This window comes from Heptranchias perlo, chromosome 31 (assembly GCF_035084215.1).
Source record: "Heptranchias perlo isolate sHepPer1 chromosome 31, sHepPer1.hap1, whole genome shotgun sequence".
NCBI lineage: Eukaryota > Metazoa > Chordata > Chondrichthyes > Hexanchiformes > Hexanchidae > Heptranchias > Heptranchias perlo.
Window position 1 is genome coordinate 29,716,482 of NC_090355.1, and position 22,564 is coordinate 29,739,045.

General features: G+C 48.4%; 1 protein-coding gene across 1 annotated transcript in view; it reads right to left on the minus strand.

Annotated features, from left to right (window-relative positions):
- The window catches only part of cercam (cerebral endothelial cell adhesion molecule), a 72,163-nt gene continuing 49,599 nt past the window's right edge, over positions 1–22,564 (minus strand). Inside the window, exons 12-13 of the mRNA XM_067969860.1 lie at positions 8,841–9,091; positions 1–2,763 (exon numbers count right to left, since the gene is read on the minus strand). Of these exons, the coding sequence (XP_067825961.1) occupies positions 8,851–9,091 (241 nt within the window). The 3' untranslated portion in view covers positions 1–2,763; positions 8,841–8,850. The remainder of the gene's footprint in view (positions 2,764–8,840; positions 9,092–22,564) is intronic.

The window sequence follows — 22,564 nt, forward strand, 5'->3', positions numbered from 1 at the left end:
GACATTTCTACAGGTTTATGGTGAAATGCAGTATATAAAAAGATCTGCAACTCCAATACAACGTGAGTGCACCAACATTTCCATAACAACAGCACGACTGAACTCCCCTTTAAATACTCTGTACAGCAGGGTAACATTTCTGCTTCTCTGCTCCCGGTGCAGAGGATTTGCCCTCTGGGGAGCGTGAATTGCAAAAACCATGCAGGTGCAGCTGAAGATTTTTTGTTCATTTATTGATGGAAAATCAATGATTCATCCAGACGGTTTTCCGACGTGTGCTCCTGGCAACTAAAAAGAATCTGCACTGGGAGTCTGCAGGAGCAGAAACATTCACCCAATTACTCTCCAGCTCTAAAAGGCACATTTTAAACCGAGAGCACAAGTCACAAGATAGATACAGATGAGGAAGGCCGTTTGGGCCATTCTAGCTCATTCAGACAGAAAGACCCTACAGCGTCTCCCCTGCCCCCAACACAGCATCCCGCCATTCCTTAAATGATTTCAGCTCCCCCGATGGTCACCACTTCCCACAGTTCATCCCGTCAGTTTATCACTTTGTAGAACTTCCTGACATCAGTCCTGAATTTGTCTTTTGTCAGTTTGAACCTGCATCCCCTTGTTGTACTGTCAGGGTTTCACTTGAACTAACGCTTCAGATTTGCCCTTTCCATACTGCTCATTATTTTATACACCTGTACAGATGTCTCCTTTTGAAGGCCAAATGCCCGACTTTCTCCAGTCTGTCTTTGTAACTCAATCATCCAACCTCAGGAAGCTAATCAGGGGGGGGGAAAAGACCACAAGTACATTTAATTTTAACAAAAATAACTTGATTTAGAACAGGGGATGTCCGGGTGTGCATTACAGAGTCTGGGAGGCTGTAAATTTTACAAGTTCTGTTAGAAAGATCAGGCTTTTTGGGCCTTTTCTTGTTCAGTACCGTATTTTCTTTTATTTCTATAAATGTAAGCTGGGGCTTTTTTTTAAAAACAAAATCAAACCCTCCCATCTCTTCATTTTAAGCTGCTTTCTGCCCACCCCCCCAAACACACTGAACCCATTTATAGAGGTAAGTGGTGTTCCAGTCAATCTAAATTTAGTGTGTGTTTGGAGTTAGGAATTTTTTTTCTTCAATTTTCTTCCCTGCTCTGAAAGCAAGGCTACTGCTGAGGTACAGGTAGCAGAAACCCTCCGATATCTAAGCCACTGGCCATCGAAGTCAATGGAAAAGAAAATCTGGCACAGTGTAAAACAGTGAGACCTTACAGCATTACTGGTGTAGACCCATTTCACCCTCTACATGCAAGAACCTGGACAGTAAGTGTCGTGGGCTATTCAACCATGGAGGAGCTGACCCTGATCTCACCCAGTGTCCGCACACACATACTTTCCAACAGCGATCACTGGATCTCCATCAGGAGCAGAGGGGGTCCTGGCTGATATTTTTTCTCCTCTTTAGCTCAGAGACTCCGCTCAAGCCGAGTGTAGCACTGCCACTCTCATCAACCCGGCTGAGATCAGCTAACTCAGCACACACCAGGAATCAAACCTACGACCTCTCGTCTGTATGGCTTAGTACCACAATGGGAGATAGCAATACGCTCTAGGCCATTGGGAGAGCTGGAGTGTGGACGTGTTTATTCAAGGGGAATGGTCTGCAATATCATTCAGCATCTTCCATTAATGGTGCCCCTTTGTGAAACGTTTCTTGCTGCCCATGAATTTTGCAAGTATTGTTCACCCAATTTGTACTTGACTTTTTAGTTCATTTTGTCCCTCTTTCCATGGCATCCAGTCTCATCTCCTCAACCCCAGTGTTATGAGTTTTAAAAAAATTCATTCATGGGATGTAGTTGTCACTGGCAAGGCCAGCATTTATTGCCCATCCCTAATTGCCCTTGAGAAGGTGGTGGTGAGCCGCCTTCTTGAACCACTGCAGTCTGTATGGTGAAGGTACTCCCACAATGCTGGTAGGTAGGGAGTTCCAGAATTTTGACCCAGCGACGGTGACGAAACGGCGATATATTTCCAAGTCGGGATGGTGTGTGACTTAGAGGGGAACGTGCAGGTGGTGTTGTTCCCACGCGCCTGCTGCCCTTGTCCTTCTAGGTGGTAGAGGTCGCGGGTTTGGGAAGTGCTGTCGAAGAAGCCTTGGCGAGTTGCTGCAGTGCATCTTGTAGATGGTACACACTGCAGCCACGGTGCGTCGGTGGTGAAGGGAGTGAATGCAGCCTTGTCTATGCATAAGCGGCCTGGTGAAGATAACCTCTCAGGACAGCCAAGCACTGTGGGAGACACAGCACCAACTGGAGATCCTGCAGGAAGTCGGATTCAAGTAAAGTCATTCTTTTTTCCACTATCCTAAACCATGAGAAATTGGGGGATGGAGTTTGGGAATTTAGCTTGTGGGGTTCAAAGGTTTTGAAGAAACTATCTACACATACAGTATATATATTTTTCCCTTGTTGAAGAGCTGGGTCATCATTTCTTGTATATTATTCAATGTTACACCTTTAAGGGCTGTGCCTCCTGTGCCTTTTTGGTGCTGGGTAACACTTTCACATTCCACACACCAAAAGTGCTGAAAGGGGTTTGAACAATTTTGCATGCTGTCCAGTTCATCTCTTTAGCTGCTTGGACCTTGTCTGACAGATGAGCTTTGATTGAAGTTCACAACATTGCAGCCGGGCAATCTTCATTCATGGTTTGACAGTTCTGTCCGTCCGAATTGTCATCGTCTGCAGAAAGCTCACTTTCTGAAAACTGAGAAAGTAAAATTAGGTTTTTTTTTTAAAAACGAGGAGAAGTCTATATTAATTTTCCCTTTTCATATAGAAGTGGCCATACTTAAAGGAAGGAAGAACCTGCATTTCTATTGTGCCTTTCATGATCTCAGGATGTCCCAAAGCGTTTTACAGCCAATGAGGTACTTTTGAAGTGCAGTTACTGTGTAAAACGCGGCAGCCAATTTGCACACAGCAAGGTCCCACAAACAGCAATATGATAATGACACAGAATCACAACCAAGCCCAATCCTGTTCTCTTCCAGTAGCCGCACATCCACACTTTCCAGCAGGCACCACCGGAGAGTGATCAGAAGCGGGACGCCTTTGCTGAATTTTCTCCCCAATAACCCAGGGATTGTAGCCAATTGTAACACCTCTTCTGCCACCCTGGATCAACTAACAGCACAGACTGGGGCTCAAACCTGATCTGGTCTGTGTCGTTCTGTACCACATGTGCTGCAATAACCCACTTAGTCATCAGGGGGAGCAGTTGCGCCATTAAAACAATGGCCAACGGAAATTGCTCATAAAATAACGGCAACGCTAACAGGGCTCACCGTTATTTCAAGGCAAATGGAAAAGTAAGATCCGGCGAGCGCGCACGCACGGTCAAACGCAGAAATCGCTCTACCATTTGCCCTGCTCCTCCGAAAGCTGTACGGGAAGGGCAGCTTGCCAGTGAAATGAATGGACCGGGGCGAAGTTGCTCTCCTGCAGCTGGAAACGAACTAATCTCTCCATAAAAAAGGTGCGCTGGGTGTTTTCAGGTCTGAACTAACTTTTAACGGCATGGTAAGTCTTAATGACTGCGAAACCGTGGCACTGAAAATTAACTTTCAAAAATGTGGAGTCTCATTCCTTCTGATTTTAATTGTTGTTGGACATATTTAAATATATTAAAAATTTTACTTTTTAAAATTTTTTCTGTGTCTTTTTTTATCTGACTTTTAATTTGATATTTCTTACCCTCTCTTTATTTCGCTTTCTCTAACTTATTTTACTTTTATCGGCTCCCCATTGCAGCAAGTTGGCACCCAGAAGCACGCAGAGAGTTTGTGGATCAGTTTCGATCCAATGAGTGGCGGGCGCCATTCATTCACCACTCAGCGAAATTTATTGGCCATTGTGTCAATCAGGGGAGTGAAATGAAGCCAGATAATCTGATGCAACAAAAAGCTCTTTTCCAATCTGACAACGTCCACGAACAGTTGTCAGTTCATGTTGAAAGAAAGATACCCTCGAGTTCCTCCAGTGCATTCCTGCTGTATGTGTGTGGATGTGTTGAATGGGGACTGGATCAAACTTGGCCATGGTGCTCGTCCATGATCTAGGCTCAGTGAAAGGCCAATCAGCTGAGGTACTAGAGGGTTAATGACACCGTAGGACTCCAGTACAAGTCTGCACCTTCGGGTGGGGGTTGGTAGAACCCATGCTTGGTACACTGGCCTTGAGTGATTGAGCTACGGTGTGCTTTATTGTGGACAGGTAAAGAAAGAAAGACTTACATTTTTAACATGCCCTACACAACCTCAGGATGCCCCATTGATGTACTTTTGAAGAGCAGCCACTGCTGTAATGTAGGAAACGTGACAGCCAATTTGCACAGAGCTAGATCCCACAAACAGCAATGTGATAATGACCAGATAATTTGTTTTTTTTAAGCGATGTTGGTTAAGGGATAAATATTGACCAGGACACCGGGGAGAACTCCCCTGCTTTTCTTTGAAATAGTGCCATGGGATATATTGAGGGGGCTGACGGGGCCTGGGTTTAATGTCTCATCCGAAAGACGGCACCTCCGACTGTGCAGCACTCCCTCAGTACTGCCCTGGAGTGTCAGCCTAGATTTTGTGTTCAAGTCTCTGGAGCAGGACTTGACCCCACAACCTTCTGACTCTGAGGCGAGAGTGCTGCCCACAGTTGACACTGACAGTCATGGGTAGGGGTAGCTTTACCCGATCAGCGATCAGTCCGCGCATGTATTCTTCTGTTTTTGCTTTTCACACCTTCATACCCAGAGACTGCAGAGCATTTACATCCATGTTCTCAGAGAATCTGGGATGATGCAAAGAGCTGGGCTCCATGCCAGGAGATTCCTGTGAAATCTGGAGATCAGTTTGTCTGCAATGCGTAATAGAGCAAGGCAGGCCTGTCAATCTTACTGATTACAGCTGGGACACCCTCATTATGGTTCTGAGAATAGATGCAGATCTATATATTTACAGGAACAGTAAATTTAAGTTGGCTTTTTAAATATGGGTGTATAGTAATTCAATTCCTTCAAAATGACGACAAAACATTTGAGCTCATGCACCACAAAGTGACAAAACACCGACTTTGCCAGGTTGGCAGTGGCAGAAATGACGCTGTGAATCTGTAGACCACAGGTCTTCAAATTGATGTCCCTGAACCCTAAACGGGGGTGGGGGGGTGCCCGAGGTTAGCAGATGTCTGCACTTTTTCCTGTGTTTATTAACTTACTGATGCATCGGCCCCGATTTTAACTCGTGGCGGGAGTCGGTGGTGGTACAGGCAGCAGCCGAGGCAGAAAGCAAACCAGCCATGACCTCGGCGGCAGCGTGAGACTCCACAGGTTGTCACTCCCGGGCCTCACTCACCTGCACATTGGCATTCTCCGGGGTCCGTGCTTCGAATACAGACACACCGAGGGTGCCGTGAAAATATCGACCTGCTCTCAGACCCATTTATGGATGAACTCCCCCCAACCCCTGCAAATACTGCCACAATCTCGAGGATCTGTCGGGCAGGAAATGGCATACGGCCAGCAGGCGGGAGCGGAACGTCGAGCAACAGGAGGCCTCTGCCGGGGACCCAAAGGAACGGTCCCCGGCACTCAGGCAAGTGGTAGGGGTCGGGGGGTCTCGAGGGAGGTGTCTCGGGAGGGCCTCGTGGTCGGGGGAAATCTAAAGAGGCTAAAATCAGAACCTGTGGGAAGACAGCGGCGATTTTAACCGTCCGCCCATCAAGGCTTCCGCCAGACGGGCAGAGTTAAAATCGAACCTGTTATTGCACTTTAATAATAAAAAGCATTTTCTGAAATGTTTTCCTTTCTGTAGCTGAGACTAAATTAAGACAAGAGGTCCCTGGAAGTGTGCCAATATTTACAGGGGGTCTTTGGCAGTGTATCAGTATTTGCAAGGAGTACCAGGAGTGTGAAAATATTTGCAGGGGATCCTCGAGAGTGGGCCAATATTTGCGAGGGGCCCAGTGGAGTATGGTAATATCTGCAGGAGGTCCCTCCACTAAGAAGAGCTTGAAAGCCATTGTGACAGTCAACCAAACTCTGTATCAATTGCAAACTAGTAAAAGAATGATCAAATCCCGGGAGACAATGTGGTTTGTAAGTCCCTGCCTTAACCACCTGACCACACGTCGCACATTGTAAATTTTTGTACCTGAGTCCAGGTGCATTTAATATCAATACACGGTATCCACTACCCTGTAGAATCAGATCCATAACTGCAATGTTTTCACTGTTCTGCAGTTACACAGTGCAAATTAACAGTACTTCACCAGTCCTTACACCAAGCCTGTATTTCCCAGTACCCCTGATTCTTTAGCCAGACTCAAAAAACACTCACTGAATGAAAATTTACAAATCCCCAGGAGTAAAGTCCAACCTCAGCTGTCCAGTAAATGCTGCTGGCCCCCGGTTGGCTGAGACCATGTGTTTTTGGTCCCATCCCCTGAGCTGGAGCTACCTGTCACGCGCAGTGACGTCACCGGTCCAGGCACAGGGCTTGGTTGATTTAAGCACACAGGGTAGGAGATGTTTAAACTCAGCAGCGTGTGCCTGAACAGCTCAGGAGTATGTCCCCAGCATCTGAATGTAGCTATTTTAATTTTCTCTCACTTTTTCCAGGATCATCACGATGGCAAGAAATCGTGGGGGTAAAAATTACACTTCCGCGTCCCAGCGATTGCCTGTCTCGCTGGGAACGCACAATGTCGTCACCCGCTAGAAATAGTCACGAGTGTCACATGTTTACCATCACTGATCTGCGGGGAGGGGGTATCTTAAGAGAATATCCCAGCATAAAATAAAACTCCCAGCACCTCGAGGTCCCGCACGTGGAGAGGAGGATGTTGAGGCAGAGATATATCCAGTACCTCCTCGTGGCCCATTTCAGAGCAGCAGTGGCAGCATCCACAGATGGTATGGTGTGGCGCAGGGAGAGTAGAAAATACTTTTAATTGCAGAATAGCTCCTCCAAGGAATATGTTGCGATAATGAGCCATACATACTAGGGAAGTCCTGGGTATGACCCACCCTGTCCTCAATCTACCTGGGTTAGTGATGAAGCAAAGATCAGTTGGGGCTCTGAACACTGTCCAATGATCCCATGATGGAAAGTGCGTGTTAATATATGTTTGTATACAATTGATGAGGACAGGGTTGGGGCTTGTCTGGGTTGGATATCCACTCATTGTGTAAGCACAATGAAAGAATCATCATTTGGCTGAGTTATTGGAGGACAACTGGTATCCATGGAACCATAGCCCGGAGAGAGTCGCACCTTCAGGGGAGTGGGGGGGGGGGGACGATACCTTTGTTTTCCGTGATTTTAAAATTCTCAACCTTATTTTCATCCCTCCCTATCTCTGTAACCTCCTCCAGCCCTACAACCCTCCGAAATCTCTGCGCTCCTCCAATTCTGGCCTCTTGCGCAGCCTCGATTTTAATCGCTCCACCATTGGCGGCCGTGCCTTCAGCTGCCTAGGCCCTAAGCTCTGAAATTCCCTCCCTAAACCTTTCCGCCTCTCTACCTCTCTCTCTCTTCCTTTAAGACGCTCCTTAAAACCTACCTCTTTGACCAAGCATTTGGTCACCTGTCCTAATATCTCCTTGTGTGCCTTGGTGTCAAATTTTGTTTGATAATCGCTCCCATGAAGCGCCTTGGGACTTTTTACTATGTTAAAAGCGCTATATAAATTCAAGTTGTGGCTGTTGTTGTAGCTTCCTTCCACCCCCCCACCCCAAAAAAATGTAGAGCTCCCCTTCATGGTTGAGTCATCAACCAGTGTGGAATGAACCATGGCGGAGTAGGGACTCTAACCAATTTTGTCCATCCTTAGCTCAGGATGCAGCGAGGCCAATCGGCCCTCCTGCCATACTGCCCGAGATCAGCACAGACTGGGAATTGAACCCGAGACTTCTCCTAGTCTTGACTGGCTCAGCTCCACATTGGGTGGTACATTTACTAACTGAGCCATCGGAGATTTAACATCACCACAGCAAAGGTGGTCGTGGGGAGAGGTGTTTCGATGCCCATACCCACTTTAGAGAGTTTATTTTCCTCCCTCAGGCTACTGAAAAGAAATCACCTTTTGTTTGGCCTGACCGTCAGCACATGTACAGCAGAGCAGCAAGGCAAAACTGAGCCAAATAATTCTGGCTAAACGGAGGGCCAAAACGAGGCAGTTGGGAGTTTGAAAGTGCAGTCGCGAGTGACTTGGGGGAAAAGAGTTTTATCCAGGGGCGGACGCAGAAGGAAGAGGGACTGGAAGGCGAAAGGAGGCTGTGAGTGGTGAGGGACGCGAGGAAGTGTCTGTGGTTTGTGACGATGGTTATAGAGAGGCCATGCGAGATGGCAAGGTCGAGGGGGTGGCCGTGAATTATGGATAAGAGAATTGAGATGGAGGGAGATGTTAAGGGAGGACAGAAGGGCAGTGAACTCAGAGGAGAGAGTCCACGGCCTCACCCCTCCCCTATCTCTGTAACCTCCTCCAGCCCTACAACCCTCTGAGATCATTGCGCTCCTCCAATTCTTGCCTCTTGCGTATCCCTGATTTTAATCGCTCCACCGTGCCTACAGCTGCCTAGGCCCTAAGCTCTGGAATTCCCTCCCTAAACCTCTCCACCTCTCTCCTCCTTTAAGACGCTCCTTAAAAACCTACCTTGTCACCTGACCTAGTATCTCCTTATGTGGCCCGGTGTCAAATTTTGCTCGAAAATGCTCCTTTGAATCAGCGCCTTGTGACGTTTTACTACGTTAAAGGCACTATATAAATGCAAGTTATTGTTACATTTACCTGCTGAGAATTACAGGTCATCCCTTGAAGCAGAGCGAATGGACTGATGCGAGGCTCCCGCCTGTGAATCCTTCACAGTTTTCTGAGAGCCGCTCCAATCCGTCTTCTTGGAGTCATCGTCCCAGATGGTGGAGGTTTCGGTGTCACTGACCCATCCAGGATCTCCGGTGTAGTGAGTCGGGAATACCAGCAAGGGGCGGACCGAAAACGCCTTCAGGTCTCGTTTGGGGTAAACTTTCTTATATTCCTTACTGTAAGACAAAAAACACGCAACATATGATGCACAACCAGGTATGGTGTTAGCTGGAATGCACTGCCTGAATGGGCGATGGATACAGATTCAATAGTAACTTTCAAAAGGGAACTGGATAGATACTTAAAGGAACAATTTGCAGGGCTATGGGGAAACAGCAGGAGAGTGGGGCTAATGGGATAGCTCTTTCAAAGATGTGGCACGGGTACGATGGGCCGAATGGCCTCCTTCTGGGCTGTATGATTCTATCCTCCCCAGTTTTCTCCTTTCCTCTCCCAAAATCACTGCCTCTTGCTGGGGCATGGTTCTACAGGCCTCCCCAAAGTGGCTAGTCTGCATGGGTGAGCCTGGACAGGGAGCCCGAGGGGGGGGGTCACCCGCTTCTGAGCAGGCCAGCACTTCCGTCGTTCGCTAAGGTGGGCGGAAAATCGCAGCCCGGCAAGTGCGGACGCAAGAGACCCCAGTTCAAGTGTCAGCAGGCCACTTGATCAATGGGGTGCTGGAGAGCTCACAGCTGAGCCCAGTCCTGTCCTCACTCCCCCCCCCACGCACACACATGTGCACACTCGCAGGACAATGATCCAATCATCAGGTGCAAGAAACATCGCTGAGTTTTACCCTCCCTGGCCCAGGAGTACTGAGTCCAACCATTAACACCATCATTACAGTACAACAGTATAATTTATATGGGTTTGGTAGCATAGTGGTTATGTTACTAGACTAGTAATCCAAAGGTCCGGACTAATAATCCGGAGTCATGAGTTCAAATCCCGCCACGGCAGCTGGGGAATTTAAATTCAATTAATTAAATAAAATCGGGAATTTAAAAAAAACTAGTGTCAGTAATGGTGGCCATGAAACTACCGGATTGTCGTAAAAACCCATCTGGTTCACTAATGTCCTTTAGGGAAGGAAGCCTGCCGCCCTTACCCGGTCTGGCCTATATGTGACTCCAGACCCACAGCAGTGTGGTTGATTCTTAATTGCCCTCTGAAATGGCCTAGCAAGCCACTCAGTTGTACAATCTTGCTAAAAAAAGTCATAATAAGAATAAAACCGGACGGACCACCCGGCATCGGACCACTAGGCACCGGACACGACAAAGGCAAACCAAGCCCAGTCAACACTGCAAAGTCCTCCTCACTAACATCTGGGGACTTGTGCCAAAATTGGGAGAGCTGTCCCACAGACTAGTCGAGCAACAGCCTGACATAACCATACTCACAGAATCATACCTTTCAGCCAACGTCCCAGACTCTTCCATCACCATCCCTGGGTATGTCCTGTCCTACCGGCAGGACAGACCAACCAGAGGTGACGGTACAGTGATATACAGTCAGGAGGGAGTGGCCCTGGGAGTCCTCATCATTGACTCTGGACCCCATGAAATCTCATGGCAGAGGGTCAAACATGGTCAACGAAACCTCCTGCTGATTACCACCAACTGTCCTCCCTCAGCTGATGAATCAGTCCTCCTCCATGTTGAGCACCACTTGGAGGAAGCACTGAGGGTAGCAAGGGCACAGAATGTACTCTGGGTGGGGGACTTCAATGTCCATCACCAAGAGTGGCTCGGTAGCACCACTACTGACCGAGCTGGCTGAGTCCTGAAGGACATAGCTGCCAGACCGAGCCTGTGGCAGGTGGTGAGTGAACTAACGCCGAGGGAAAAACCTACTTGACCTCGTCCTCACATATCTACCCATCGCAGATGCATCTGTCCATGACAGTATTGGTAGGAGTGACCACCGCACAGTCCTCGTGGAGATGAAGTCCCGTCTTCGCACTGAGGACACCATCCAACGTGTTGTGTGGCACTATCACCGTGCTCAATGGGATAGATTCAGAACAGATCTAGCAGCTCAAAACTGGGCATCCATGAAGCGCTTTGGGCTATCAGCAGCAGCAGAATTGTATTCCAGCACAATCTGTAACCTCATGGCCCGGCATATTCCTCACTCTACCATTACCAACAAGCCAGGGGATCAACCCTGGTTCAATGAGGAATGTAGAAGAGCATGCCAGGAGCAGCACCAGGCGTACCTAAAAATGAGGTGCCAACCTGGTGAAGCTACAACTCAGGACTACATGCATGCTAAACAGCGGAAGCAAAATATAGACAGAGCTAAGCGATTCCACAACCAATGGATCAGATAAAAGCTCTGCAGTCCTGCCACATCCAGTCGTGAATGGTGGTGGACAATTAAACAACTAACGAGAGGAGGAGGATCTGTAAACATCCTCATTCTCAACGATGGCGGAGTCCAGCACGTGAGTGAAAAAGACAAGACTGAAGCGTTTGCAATCATCTTCAGTTAGAAGTGCCGTGTGGATGATTCATTTCGGCCTCCTCCCGATATCCCCACCATCACAGAAGCCAGTCATCAGCCAATTCGATTCACTTCACGTGATATCAAGAAACGGCTGAGTGCACTGGATACAGCAAAGGCTATGGGCCCCGACAACATCCCGGCTGTAGTGCTGAAGACTTGTGCTCCAGAACCGGCCGCGCCTCGAGCCAAGCTGTTCCAGTACAGCTACAACACTGGCATCTACCCGACAATGTGGAAAATTGCCCAGGTATGTCCTGTCCACAAAAAGCAGGACAAATCCAATCCGGCCAATTATCGCCCCATCAGTCTACTCTCAATCATCAGCAAAGTGATGGAAGGTGTCGTCGACAGTGCTATCAAGTGGCACTTACTCACCAATAACCTGCTCACCGATGCTCAGTTTGGGTTCCGCCAGGACCACTCGGCTCCAGACCTCATTACAGCCTTGGTCCAAACATGGACAAAAGAGCTGAATTCCAGAGGTGAGGTGAAAATGACTGCCCTTGACATCAAGGCAGCATTTGACCGAGTGTGGCACCAAGGAGCCTTAGTAAAATTGAAGTCAATGGGAATCGAGGGAAAACTCACCAGTGGCTGGAGTCATACCTAGCACAAAGGAAGATGGTAGTGGTTGTTGGAGGCCAATCATCTCAGCCCCAGGACATTGCTGCAGGAGTTCCTCAGGGCAGTGATCTAGGCCCAACCACCTTCAGCTGCTTCATCAATGGGCTTCCCTTCATCATAAGGTCAGAAATGGGGATGTTCGCTGATGATTGCACAGTGTCCAGTTCCATTCGCAACCCCTCAGATAATGAAGCAGTCCGTGCCCGCATGCAGCAAGACCTGGACAACATCCAGGATTGGGCTGATAAGTGGCAAGTAACATTCTCACCAGACAAGTGCCAGGCAATGACCATCTCCAACAAGAGAGAGTGTAACCACCTCCCCATAACATTCAACAACATTACCATCGCCGAATCCCCCACCATCAACATCCTGGGGGTCACCATTGACCAGAAATTTAACTGGACCAGCTATATAAATATTGTGGCCACAAGAGCAGGTCAGAGGCTGGGTATTCTGCGGTGAGTGACTCACCTCCTGACTCCTCAAAGCCTTTCCACCATCTACAAGGCACAAGTCAGGAGTGTGATGGAATACTCTCCACTTGCCTGTATGAGTGGAGCTCCATCACTCAAGAAGCTTGACACCATCCAGGACAAAGCAGCCCGCTTGATTGGCACCCCATCCACCACCCTAAACATTCAATCCCTTCACCACCGGCGCACTGTGGCTGCAGTGTGTACCATCCACAGGATGCACTGCAGCAACTCGCCAAGGCTTCTTCGACAGCACCTCCCAAATCCACGACCTCCACCACCTAGAAGGACAAGAGCAGCAGGCACATGGGAACACCACCACCTGCACGTTCCCCTCCAACTCACGCACCATCCCGACTTGGAAATATATCGCCGTTCCTTCATAGTCGCTGGGTCAAAATCCTGGAACTCCCTTCCTAACAGCACTGTGGGAGAACCTTCAGCACATGGACTGCAGCAGTTCAAGAAGGCGGCTCACCACCACCTTCTCAAGGGCAATTAGGGATGGGCCATAAATGCTGGCCTTGCCAGCGACGCCCACATCCCATGAACGATTAAAAAAAAATCCTACAGTATCCTACATTACTACAGTGACTACAATTCAAAAGTACTTAATTGGCTACAAAGTGCTTTGGGACACCCTGTATAAATCTTTCTTTTAACGGCCACACCAGCTGAAATAGCCTCAGTCAGCAGTTCAGGCCTGGTCTGTATGGTTCAGCACAACAGTAAATTTACAAAACTGAGCCACAGACTGAGCTTAAGAATGTTAAACATTAAAACAATCGTTATGTTTCTGTGCTATGATAATCAGCTGGTGTCACAATTCTGCCTTGCGTCCAACAATAACACAAAAACCAGAATGTTCCAGTCTGTTTTACGAGTTTGCACACAGGTCCAGTCTGAAAACTAGCAGTCCTGAGCAGGGGAGTTAGTAGCAAGGCATTACATCACTCCATATTCTTCCAGAAAACCTCTGCTGCATAAAAGTCAAGCATTCTCCCATGTAATTTTTGCTGGTCCATATCCAAGTGTTATTTTGTGTCTCTCACTGGGAGCTATAATTTATGATCATTTTAATGTTTTCTGCAAGAAATAAGCTACCACGTGGATCAACATATCAATTATGTTATTCAATAGCACCTGTGGTGGGATGATTACAGCATAGAAACAGGCCATTCGGCCCAACTGGTCTATACCGGTGTTTATCCTCCACACAAGTATCCTCCCACCCTACATCATATCCTTCTAATCCTTTCTCCCTCAGGTATTTATCTAGCTTCCCCTTACATGCATCTATGCTATTCACCTCAAACACTCCATGTGATTTCAAATACAAGCTTCCTGCGTTTTTACTTAAATGTCACTCAGTAAAACAGAGCTAGTTTATCATGCGATGGAACCTTGGCTGGAAGACGGACACAAGAGGTTTCTTTTCTCATGAGGCCCAGTTTACGCGTGAGGTCCAATTTCCAGCCCTCTCCTCTGACTGAAACTATCAAACTTTTCATCTCCCCAATTTTCTGCCCCGAATTCTCCTGAAGGTGTTGACTCGTGTTGGCGGGCGGGAGGGTGGGGAGGGTTTGGGTTCCACAGCCGGTGGTCACCCTCTAGTACCTCACACAAGTGGCCACTCTTCATAGTCTACTAGTCAACCTCTTGTGGCATTGTACATGGAGAGTCAAGACCAAATGCGGTCTTTAGGGTTCGAGTTTGGGAATAATTGGATCATGGCATGCAAACTTAAAATTTTTAATGAGATTTGTGTGTATTACAGAGCTGGGAAACACAAAACAGAGGTGCTAAAGTGCCACCATTGGCAGAAGGATGTAATTATTGCATAAGATGTTTACATAGGCAGTTCCTATTATAAGTACATACAGGAATTAAAATGGAAAAAAGTTGACACAAAAGTGTGACAAAAAGATGCCAAACGGATGTAAAGTTTGGTAAACAGGAAGTGTGCATAGACATAAGATTTTTAAAACATCACCGATACGGTGGGATTGGTTTGAAATTCCACGAGGTGGAAATGAAAGAGAAGGAATTTAATCACAACCGTGAGGACAATGCCGTCCTCGCCAGACATCTACGTGCTTGCATTTTCTAATAAGGTCACTCAATAGGATTAGGCGTGGAATTCTATACAACGCCATCAGTCCGTTGCAGGCCTCGATATTGTGGATTCTGCACAGCTGACCTCTCGGGAGATGGAAACAATTCCAGGCCAAGCACGGCGCAGAAACACAGGTCAAAGAGCAGACAGGTCTGGTCTGGAGAGACTCCACTTAATTGCGCTCTTTTCATTCACCAGAGCCTTGTTATAACTCTCTTTCCTCCCCCCGCCCCTCCCCAGAGCTTCAAAGAATGTTACTGTCCTTTGCCATCCCAACAGCTGCCCGCCCATCACGGTGTGTTTAGAATTAAGAGAAACAATTTTCTGAGCAGCTGTTTTTTTTTATATAAAAGAAAGGAAAGCTGTAATTTGAGTTCTTTGCCAAGAAAAACTCAATAAAAAAAAGAGAAAATGTGATTCATAAAACAGTCTGGATGTGATCATTTGTCTGGAGATCCTGCCAATTTGTGCAGCTGGGATGACTTGAACGGGAGACTCTGGCACAACTATATCAGGCAGCAGGGGGTCTCGCCAACATGTGATAATGGGGAACGAAAGCTGGCGTTTGCTGCAGTGCTTGCTTGGCACAGGTGGAATTAGGCAACTAAACGACGAACCTCTCTCCATCTGGATCTCGATGTGTATCCACCTACCTGTGTTTGATCTCACGATTTCTACCATTTCCAATTGTGTGAAATGAGGATTCTAAGATCAAGCCAAACTTTAATTCCCTCACCAGCACATGTTCTTAGGTTCGGTCAGACTTCACTTTTCGCTGCCGACAACTTATTGCGTCTCTGCCCACTTCAAGGCACTGACTCGTGCTGGGGGAACGGTTCCAGAGTGCCAGAGGCTCTCTGGTATCTTGCCTCTGTGAAGCATTTTGGGACGTTCTTCTACGTTAAGGGTAATTATATAAATGCAAGTTGTTGCCCAAAAGCCCATTCTTCATGTGCAGGTCTAGACAGTGATGGGTGCCAGGTTTTTCAACAGTAAGGAGCATGACTGCCCTTCCCGATTATTCCCCTCTCTAATGCAGTAGCGTGGAAACCAATCGTAGCACCTACTTTAACAGAGATCAGCTAATTTGGCATGTACCTGGGGCCAGCCTGGGCTACATGGCTCAGTGCATTTACTCACCAAGCCACTGGAGAGCTCTCATTGTGTTCAAACCACAAAAACATTTCCACCTTCACATTGATGCAAGCAAATGTCCGTCAGATGGAAATGTGATTAAAGACTAGGCTCAGTTGTAGACAATCCATAATCCTTATGATCATCAACGTGGTCCTGTCCAACGGGTTCATTTTTTGTCTGTTTTTCCCCGTCACTTTTTCTCCCCTTAAACATGACGACGACCCTTGCTGGAGCATGGTTCCACAAGCCCTCAGTACTATGATTTACATATGAGGCTGAGCCATGAATATTAATGGGCTTATCACCCTTGGAAAGCGTCACAACGAAACACGCTCCTATCCTCACTCAACCACCAACCACCCCCCCCCCGTCCCCGCAACACCCCCACACGTGCATTTCCAGCAAATGTCACTGGATAATGATCCGGGGACCTGAATCCTGGCGAAGTCCCTCCCCATCCCAGTCAAGAAAGCTGAAGCCAACTGTTTTGCCACTGGGCTCAATATTCACCATCAGTGCACTGTGGCTGCAGTATCTAACTACGTACAAAATTCCCTGCAATAACTCAACAAAGGTCACTTCAACCGCCTCTCCCTACCTTGCACCCTCTACCATCGAAAAGGACAAGAGCAGCAATGTTGTGGGAACGCCATCACCTCTAAGTAGCACATCATCTTGACTTGGACATCTATCACCTTTCCTTCACTCTTTTGGAGTCAATATCCTGGAATTCCCTACCTAAGGCCATCATGGAAGCACCATCATCACAAGGACTCAGTGGTTCAAGATGAAACCTCCCTTCTTAAGGAAACTAGAGATGGGCAATAAATGAGGCTTAGTCTGTATCGCCCACATCCCAAGAACACATTTTTTTTTAATAAGTAAGAATCTCAGGAAGCTTGGGGACGTAAACTGAGACAGGACAATCCTACAACTGAAAAGCAGTGAGAGGAGATATGGACATCATCTGCAGCACAAAATCGTGCAGCACATCAATGAAAACGACATATGATTGATATCACCAAGCCACGTGCCTCTTGGAAATGGTTTCAAGGTGAGGGATCGCATCTGGTTATGTCTGCAACTACAATCCTTCTGGAGTGCAGTTTTGGAAAAAAGTTACCAAGCTGTTTGACATCTGAGACGCAGCTGAACATTTTTATTTCCGCATGCTTCATCTGACCAAGATGTCCGCCTATATCGGCTGCAAAGAGAATCAGTAATTGTCGCCATCGGGTTGAATTTATTTAGTGAAATCCTGGTCTTAGAAAAAAAGTCTCTATGTGCCCAGTTTGTGTGTCAACCAGGTGGAAAATCTGGAAACCACTCTGTTCCTGGCTTGGCAGGCTGATGATATTTGACATAAGTGGAGGCCTCGTGGGTGTCATGATTCACACCTGTGACAATTCTAATGACTGCTCTTTTCACTCTTTCGGAAAGAACTCTTTTGCTCCCCCCCCGTTCTTTTGTAAGCCAGTATGAGTTATTGACAATCTCCATTGTATTCTACACTGCATATATACTTTACAGAAAGCACTTGCACTTTCTGTGGTAAGCAAAAATGTCAGGCCTATTATCTTCATTTATCTTTGATGTAGCTTTAATGTAGTTAATCTGGAATGTGATACTCCTGCAAAAACACTGAATACATATTATTACAGCCTCATTCACAATAATGCCGTGTTATGAAAGCAATTGAGCTTTTCATCACTTTTCTCTCCATTTCCTTCTGTGGACTCTCCTTGGCTCCCAGATCGCGCCACAATCAGCCCCTAGAAGGTGGGTGAGAGATGCCCACTGACCCTTCTGTTGACCATCCCTCCATTTCTTCTGCTGGACTACATTTGCTTGGTGAATGTGTTAGGGGGTCATTTCAAGGGTAATTACATGAGGACCTCGGTATAATAAACTGATTCCTACTTTCCAATTGGCACTATTAAAATCAAGACAGGAGGCAGAGTAGAGGATGAGCACAATCTCCTTCACCTCTTGGACTTCGGTTCAAGTCCAGAGCTGACTGATGGGATGAAAGTCTCTCGCCTGGAAGGACCTTGAGTGAGGTAGACCCATGGCACAAAACTGCCTCTAACCTGGAACAAATTGCCAATCAGACTCTCACACGCTGTAAGATTTGTTAATGTGGGAAGTTTTACATCGGCACAGTAGCGGGTCCTTTTCTGCATTTTGGGTTGAGGAGCATTGTTGGCGCAGAGTGGAGGGACTTTTTAACTCTGTAGGTGGCTGTGCTATTCTTGACCTGGGAGCACTTAATGCTGATTTTAACCCAGTCCGCTCAGCGGGAGCAGGGAAAGGCCCCCTGCCCTCCCCGGGGAGGGGGTGGGTGCTGAAATCGGGTTTGGGAACTTCTCACACCGCTCCCCAACTGTTCATGCCGCAGGCCATTTTAACAGGCAATTTTCTGGCCTTCGCAACAGCCGCCCGCCCCAGACAAGTGGGGGCCTAATTACAGAGGTAAGGTCGCGGTCTGACGTTAGTGCGCTGTGCGCGTGATTTTAACTCCGGGTTAACTAAGGCCTGCACAGCAGGCAGGATCGTGGCCAGAAGAGGCCCGGGCAAATCTGTTTTTAAAAAAATGTTTCGTTAAAAGGTGCCCCACAAGGAGACTTTGGGCCTCCCCTGCCCAGGGCTTCCCCGATCATTCCTGGGCCCCCCCGCCCCGCTCACTTACCTTGTGTAGAACTGTTTCCTTGGGTCCCGCTCCCGATTCCACTCCCCCCCCCACGTCCCCACGTCATCCCTGGTAGCTTAGGCCGAGAGTTCATGAGCGAACATTAAAACGAGGCCCGAGTTAAAATTACCCGGGCCTCACACTCTGGGGGGGGGGGGGGGGGGGGGGGCGACAGATGGCACCCCCACTTCCCATCCCAGGTTAAAATTGGGGCTCGGGTGCCTGACATGGAATGTATTCCATTTTCCAGGCAGACAGCCCTCAACTTGATGAGCTAAAATTTCATTTAAAAAAATTATACAGAAGAGAGTCAAGGCAGGAACTCAAACCTCAGCGAGCTGGCAAAAGAACTATTTTTCTTGTTCCAATGAGTTACAGTAGAAAGGTCCAACTGGATCTCAGCTGTGGTGCTCATTCAGCAAAAGTTTTCTTTAATATACTAGTTGATTGCTTGTGGGATTGTGGCGAGTAGATAACAAGTTGGTTTTTAGGAGGGGGAGAGGAAGGCACCAGTTAAGGGATGGGGAGAGGAAGAGGGAGAGGAGAGGGGGAGCGTGGCGGCCGAGGAGAGGGGAGGAGAGGAGAGGAGAGGGGAGGGGAGGGGAGGGGAGGGGAGGGGAGGGGAGGGGAGGAGAGAGGAGAGGGGAGGAGGAGCGTGACGGCCGAGGAGAGGGGAGGGGAGGAGAGGAGAAGGGGAGCGTGGCGGCCGAGGAGAGGGGAGGAGAGGAGAGGGGGAGCGTGGCGGCCGAGGAGAGGGGAGGAGAGGAGAGGGGGAGCGTGGCGGCCGAGGAGAGGGGAGGAGAGGAGAGGGGGAGCGTGGCGGCCGAGGAGAGGGGAGGAGAGGAGAGGGGGAGCGTAGCGGCCGAGGAGAGGGGAGGAGAGGAGAGGGGGAGCGTGGCGGCCGAGGAGAGGAGAGGAGAGGAGAGGAGAGGGGGAGCGTGGCGGCCGAGGAGAAGAGAGGAGAGGGGGAGCGTGGCGGCCGAGGAGAGAGGAGAGGAGAGGAGAGGAGAGGGGGAGCGTGGCGGCCGAGGAGAGGAGGGGAGAGGAGAGGGGGAGCGTGGCGGCCGAGGAGAGGAGAGGGGGAGCGTGGCGGCCGAGGAGAGGAGGGGAGTGGAGAGGGGGAGCGTGGCGGCCGAGGAGAGGAGAGGAGAGGGGGAGCGTGGCGGCCAAGGAGAGGAGGGGAGAGGAGAGGGGGAGCGTGGCGGCCGAGGAGAGGAGAGGAGAGGGGAGGAGAGGGGGAGCGTGGCGGCCGAGGAGAGGAGAGGAGAGGGGAGCGTGGCAGCCGAGGAGAGGAGAGGAGAGGGGGAGCGTGGCGGCCGAGGAGAGGAGAGGAGAGGGGGAGCGTGGCGGCCGAGGAGAGGAGAGGAGAGGAGAGGGGGAGCAGGGCGGCCGAGGAGAGGAGAGGAGAGGAGAGGGGGAGCGTGGCGGCCGAGGAGAGGAGAGGAGAGGGGGAGCGCGGCGGCCGAGGAGAGGAGAGGAGAGGGGGAGCGCGGCAGCCGAGGAGAGGAGAGGGGGAGCGCGGCGGCCGAGGAGAGGGGAGGAGAGGGGGAGCGCGGCAGCCGAGGAGAGGAGAGGGGGAGCGTGGCAGCCGAGGAGAGGGGAGGAGAGGGGGAGCGTGGCAGCCGAGGAGAGGAGAGGGGAGAACTGGGGAGGGAGGTAAGGGAGCAAAGCAGGAGGGAGATAATGGATGAGAGGGGATTATGGAAGGGAATCAGGATGTAGATGGGGGATGAAGGGGAGGCCCAAATTTGCGGCTTTGTGCTTGGATGTCACACTTTCGTACAGATGCAAAATAATATTCGAAAACAAAACGAGGAAAAAATGATGGGCGCTTCTGACCTGTTGCTGAAACTGACAACCAGATTAGAGTTTGCAAAGATCCCAGACAAACAACAATTAATCTCCGAGTGTCCTGAGATTGTGTTTACTGAACAACAATTAGACTTTGTGGCCTGAAAGGGACACAGCACCACCTTAGCAAAATATTACATTGTTTATCGGAGTTTAACACTGTGTAATGCACAATCATCTGACTTACTGTGAGCAACAACACGGATAAGCCAATAATATTTTAGTGCTTATCAAACTAAAGGATGTCAGTGCTGAGAAATGGAACACTTTTTACTTTTTTGCTCCTGTATCAACATCAGCCCACTCTCAGGAAAGGTGTTGAATGAGCTGGATACAGAATAAAACGCCCTCTACACTACCCAACAAGTGCTTCCAGGTAATGGACAGTAGTGGCTACATACACAGTAAAACTCCCTCTACACTCCCCCCCATCAAAAACAGCATGTTTACAAGCATGGCATCAATCAAGGGTGACAGAAGTGAATGGCTGATTAATTTGGTGCAATTCAGAGTGATGCCACAGGTCATAACAGTGCCAGAAAAAAACACATCTAACAGGCTGAACGTCTAAGTATATGGGTGATAGGTACTGCTCTGCCCATGCCAACTGTGTGATCAGTGTTAACTTCAATTACAAACTGAAGCAGGTGCTGGATGAAATCCTACTATCAGGCAGCCAGCGGGTAAAGTAATTTTCATTTGAAACCGCTCAGCAGTCAGCCACTTCTATTACAGTGCACTGCACGCACTCCAAGAGCTGCAGTGACGGGTTATTTATAAAAGGTGCTCAAGTGCCAAAAAGTCATTTTTAGGAACAATGATCCCAGCCAACGAGCATGTTTTTTGCTCCTGCCTTCCCAGGGGCAACTAAAATATTCCTGGCCTACTGCAGGTGGCCTGAATCTGATAACAGGCAAACTATTTAAAGGATGATCTGTGAGCAACCCACGAGAGTGAAGTCTTGGCAAGTTTATGCAGGCCGTGGGATGCTTTCAGAGAACGCACCAGAGCATGATCAGCATATTTAAAGACGGCATCAAATCATCGGAGCTGCTTTTAAAGTGGGAATCACTGTACTTAAAGGGGCCTCCTTCGTGAATAAGTATTGGACAAACTTCACAGGCAAAGAGCCATTTTTCTCACAATAATGCATTTTGATTAGTTTACACAAATGATGCAAACCAAACAAAAGCACAAGGTTTATCGAATGCCATCATGAAAATCCATCGATCCTTTAACACGATATAAAAACAGAAAATGCTGGAGAAGCTCAGCAAGTCAGGCAGAATCTGTGGAGAAAGAAACAGAGTTGACGAAAGGTCTTCGACCTGAAACATTAACTCTGTTTCTATCTCCACGGATGCTGCCTGACTTGCTGAGCTTCTCCAGCACTTTTTGTTTTTATTTCAGATTTCCAGCATCCGCAGTATTTTGCTTTTGAACCCTTAACAAGGCTGTCACAGACAATAAACCTGTTCACATTTTAGACGTTTTTTGTGTGAAAATGCATTGTTAAAGTCAGATTTACATCAGATTGGGTCAGAAAGACTTGGACGTTGCAGTGTTCCACAGGCAGGCAGAGACCAATGCCCATCTCAGTCTCTGAACACCCACAAGCTCTGCCGTTATCCCTCAGAAACAAGATAAGGATATAACTGAGGTAAGGAATTTGCTACAGCACAACATCCGGCAAGAAATTAAGGAAGAATTTGCAATTATATAGCGCCTTTCAAAACCTCAGGATGTCCCAAAGTGCTTTACAGCGAGGTCCCACAAACAACAATGTGATAATGACCAGATTATCTGTTTTTTTAGTGATGTTGGTTGAGGGATAAATATTGGCCAAGAAGAACTCCCCCTGCTCTTCTTCGAAATAGTGCCGTGGGATCTTTTACATCCACCCGAGAGGGCAGACGGGGCCTCCGACAGTGCAGCACTCCCTCGGTACTGCAGTGGGGAGTGTCAGCCTAGATTTCGTGCTCAAGTCTCTGGAGTGGGACTTGACCCCACAACCTTCTGACTCAGAGGCGAGAGTGCTACCCACTTAGCCAAGGCGAACATATAGTATGGCTATATGCTAGAGGAAGTAAAATGCCAGCTTCGAAGCAGTGATATAAGATCACTTTCTGACTCCCAACTCAGCCGTTAGGTACTTAACCCATTTCAATTGCAGCCCTGTCTTAGAAGGCAACACCACAGTATGAGTGTAACAGCATATGTGCTTCCATAGGCACTGAACACGCTC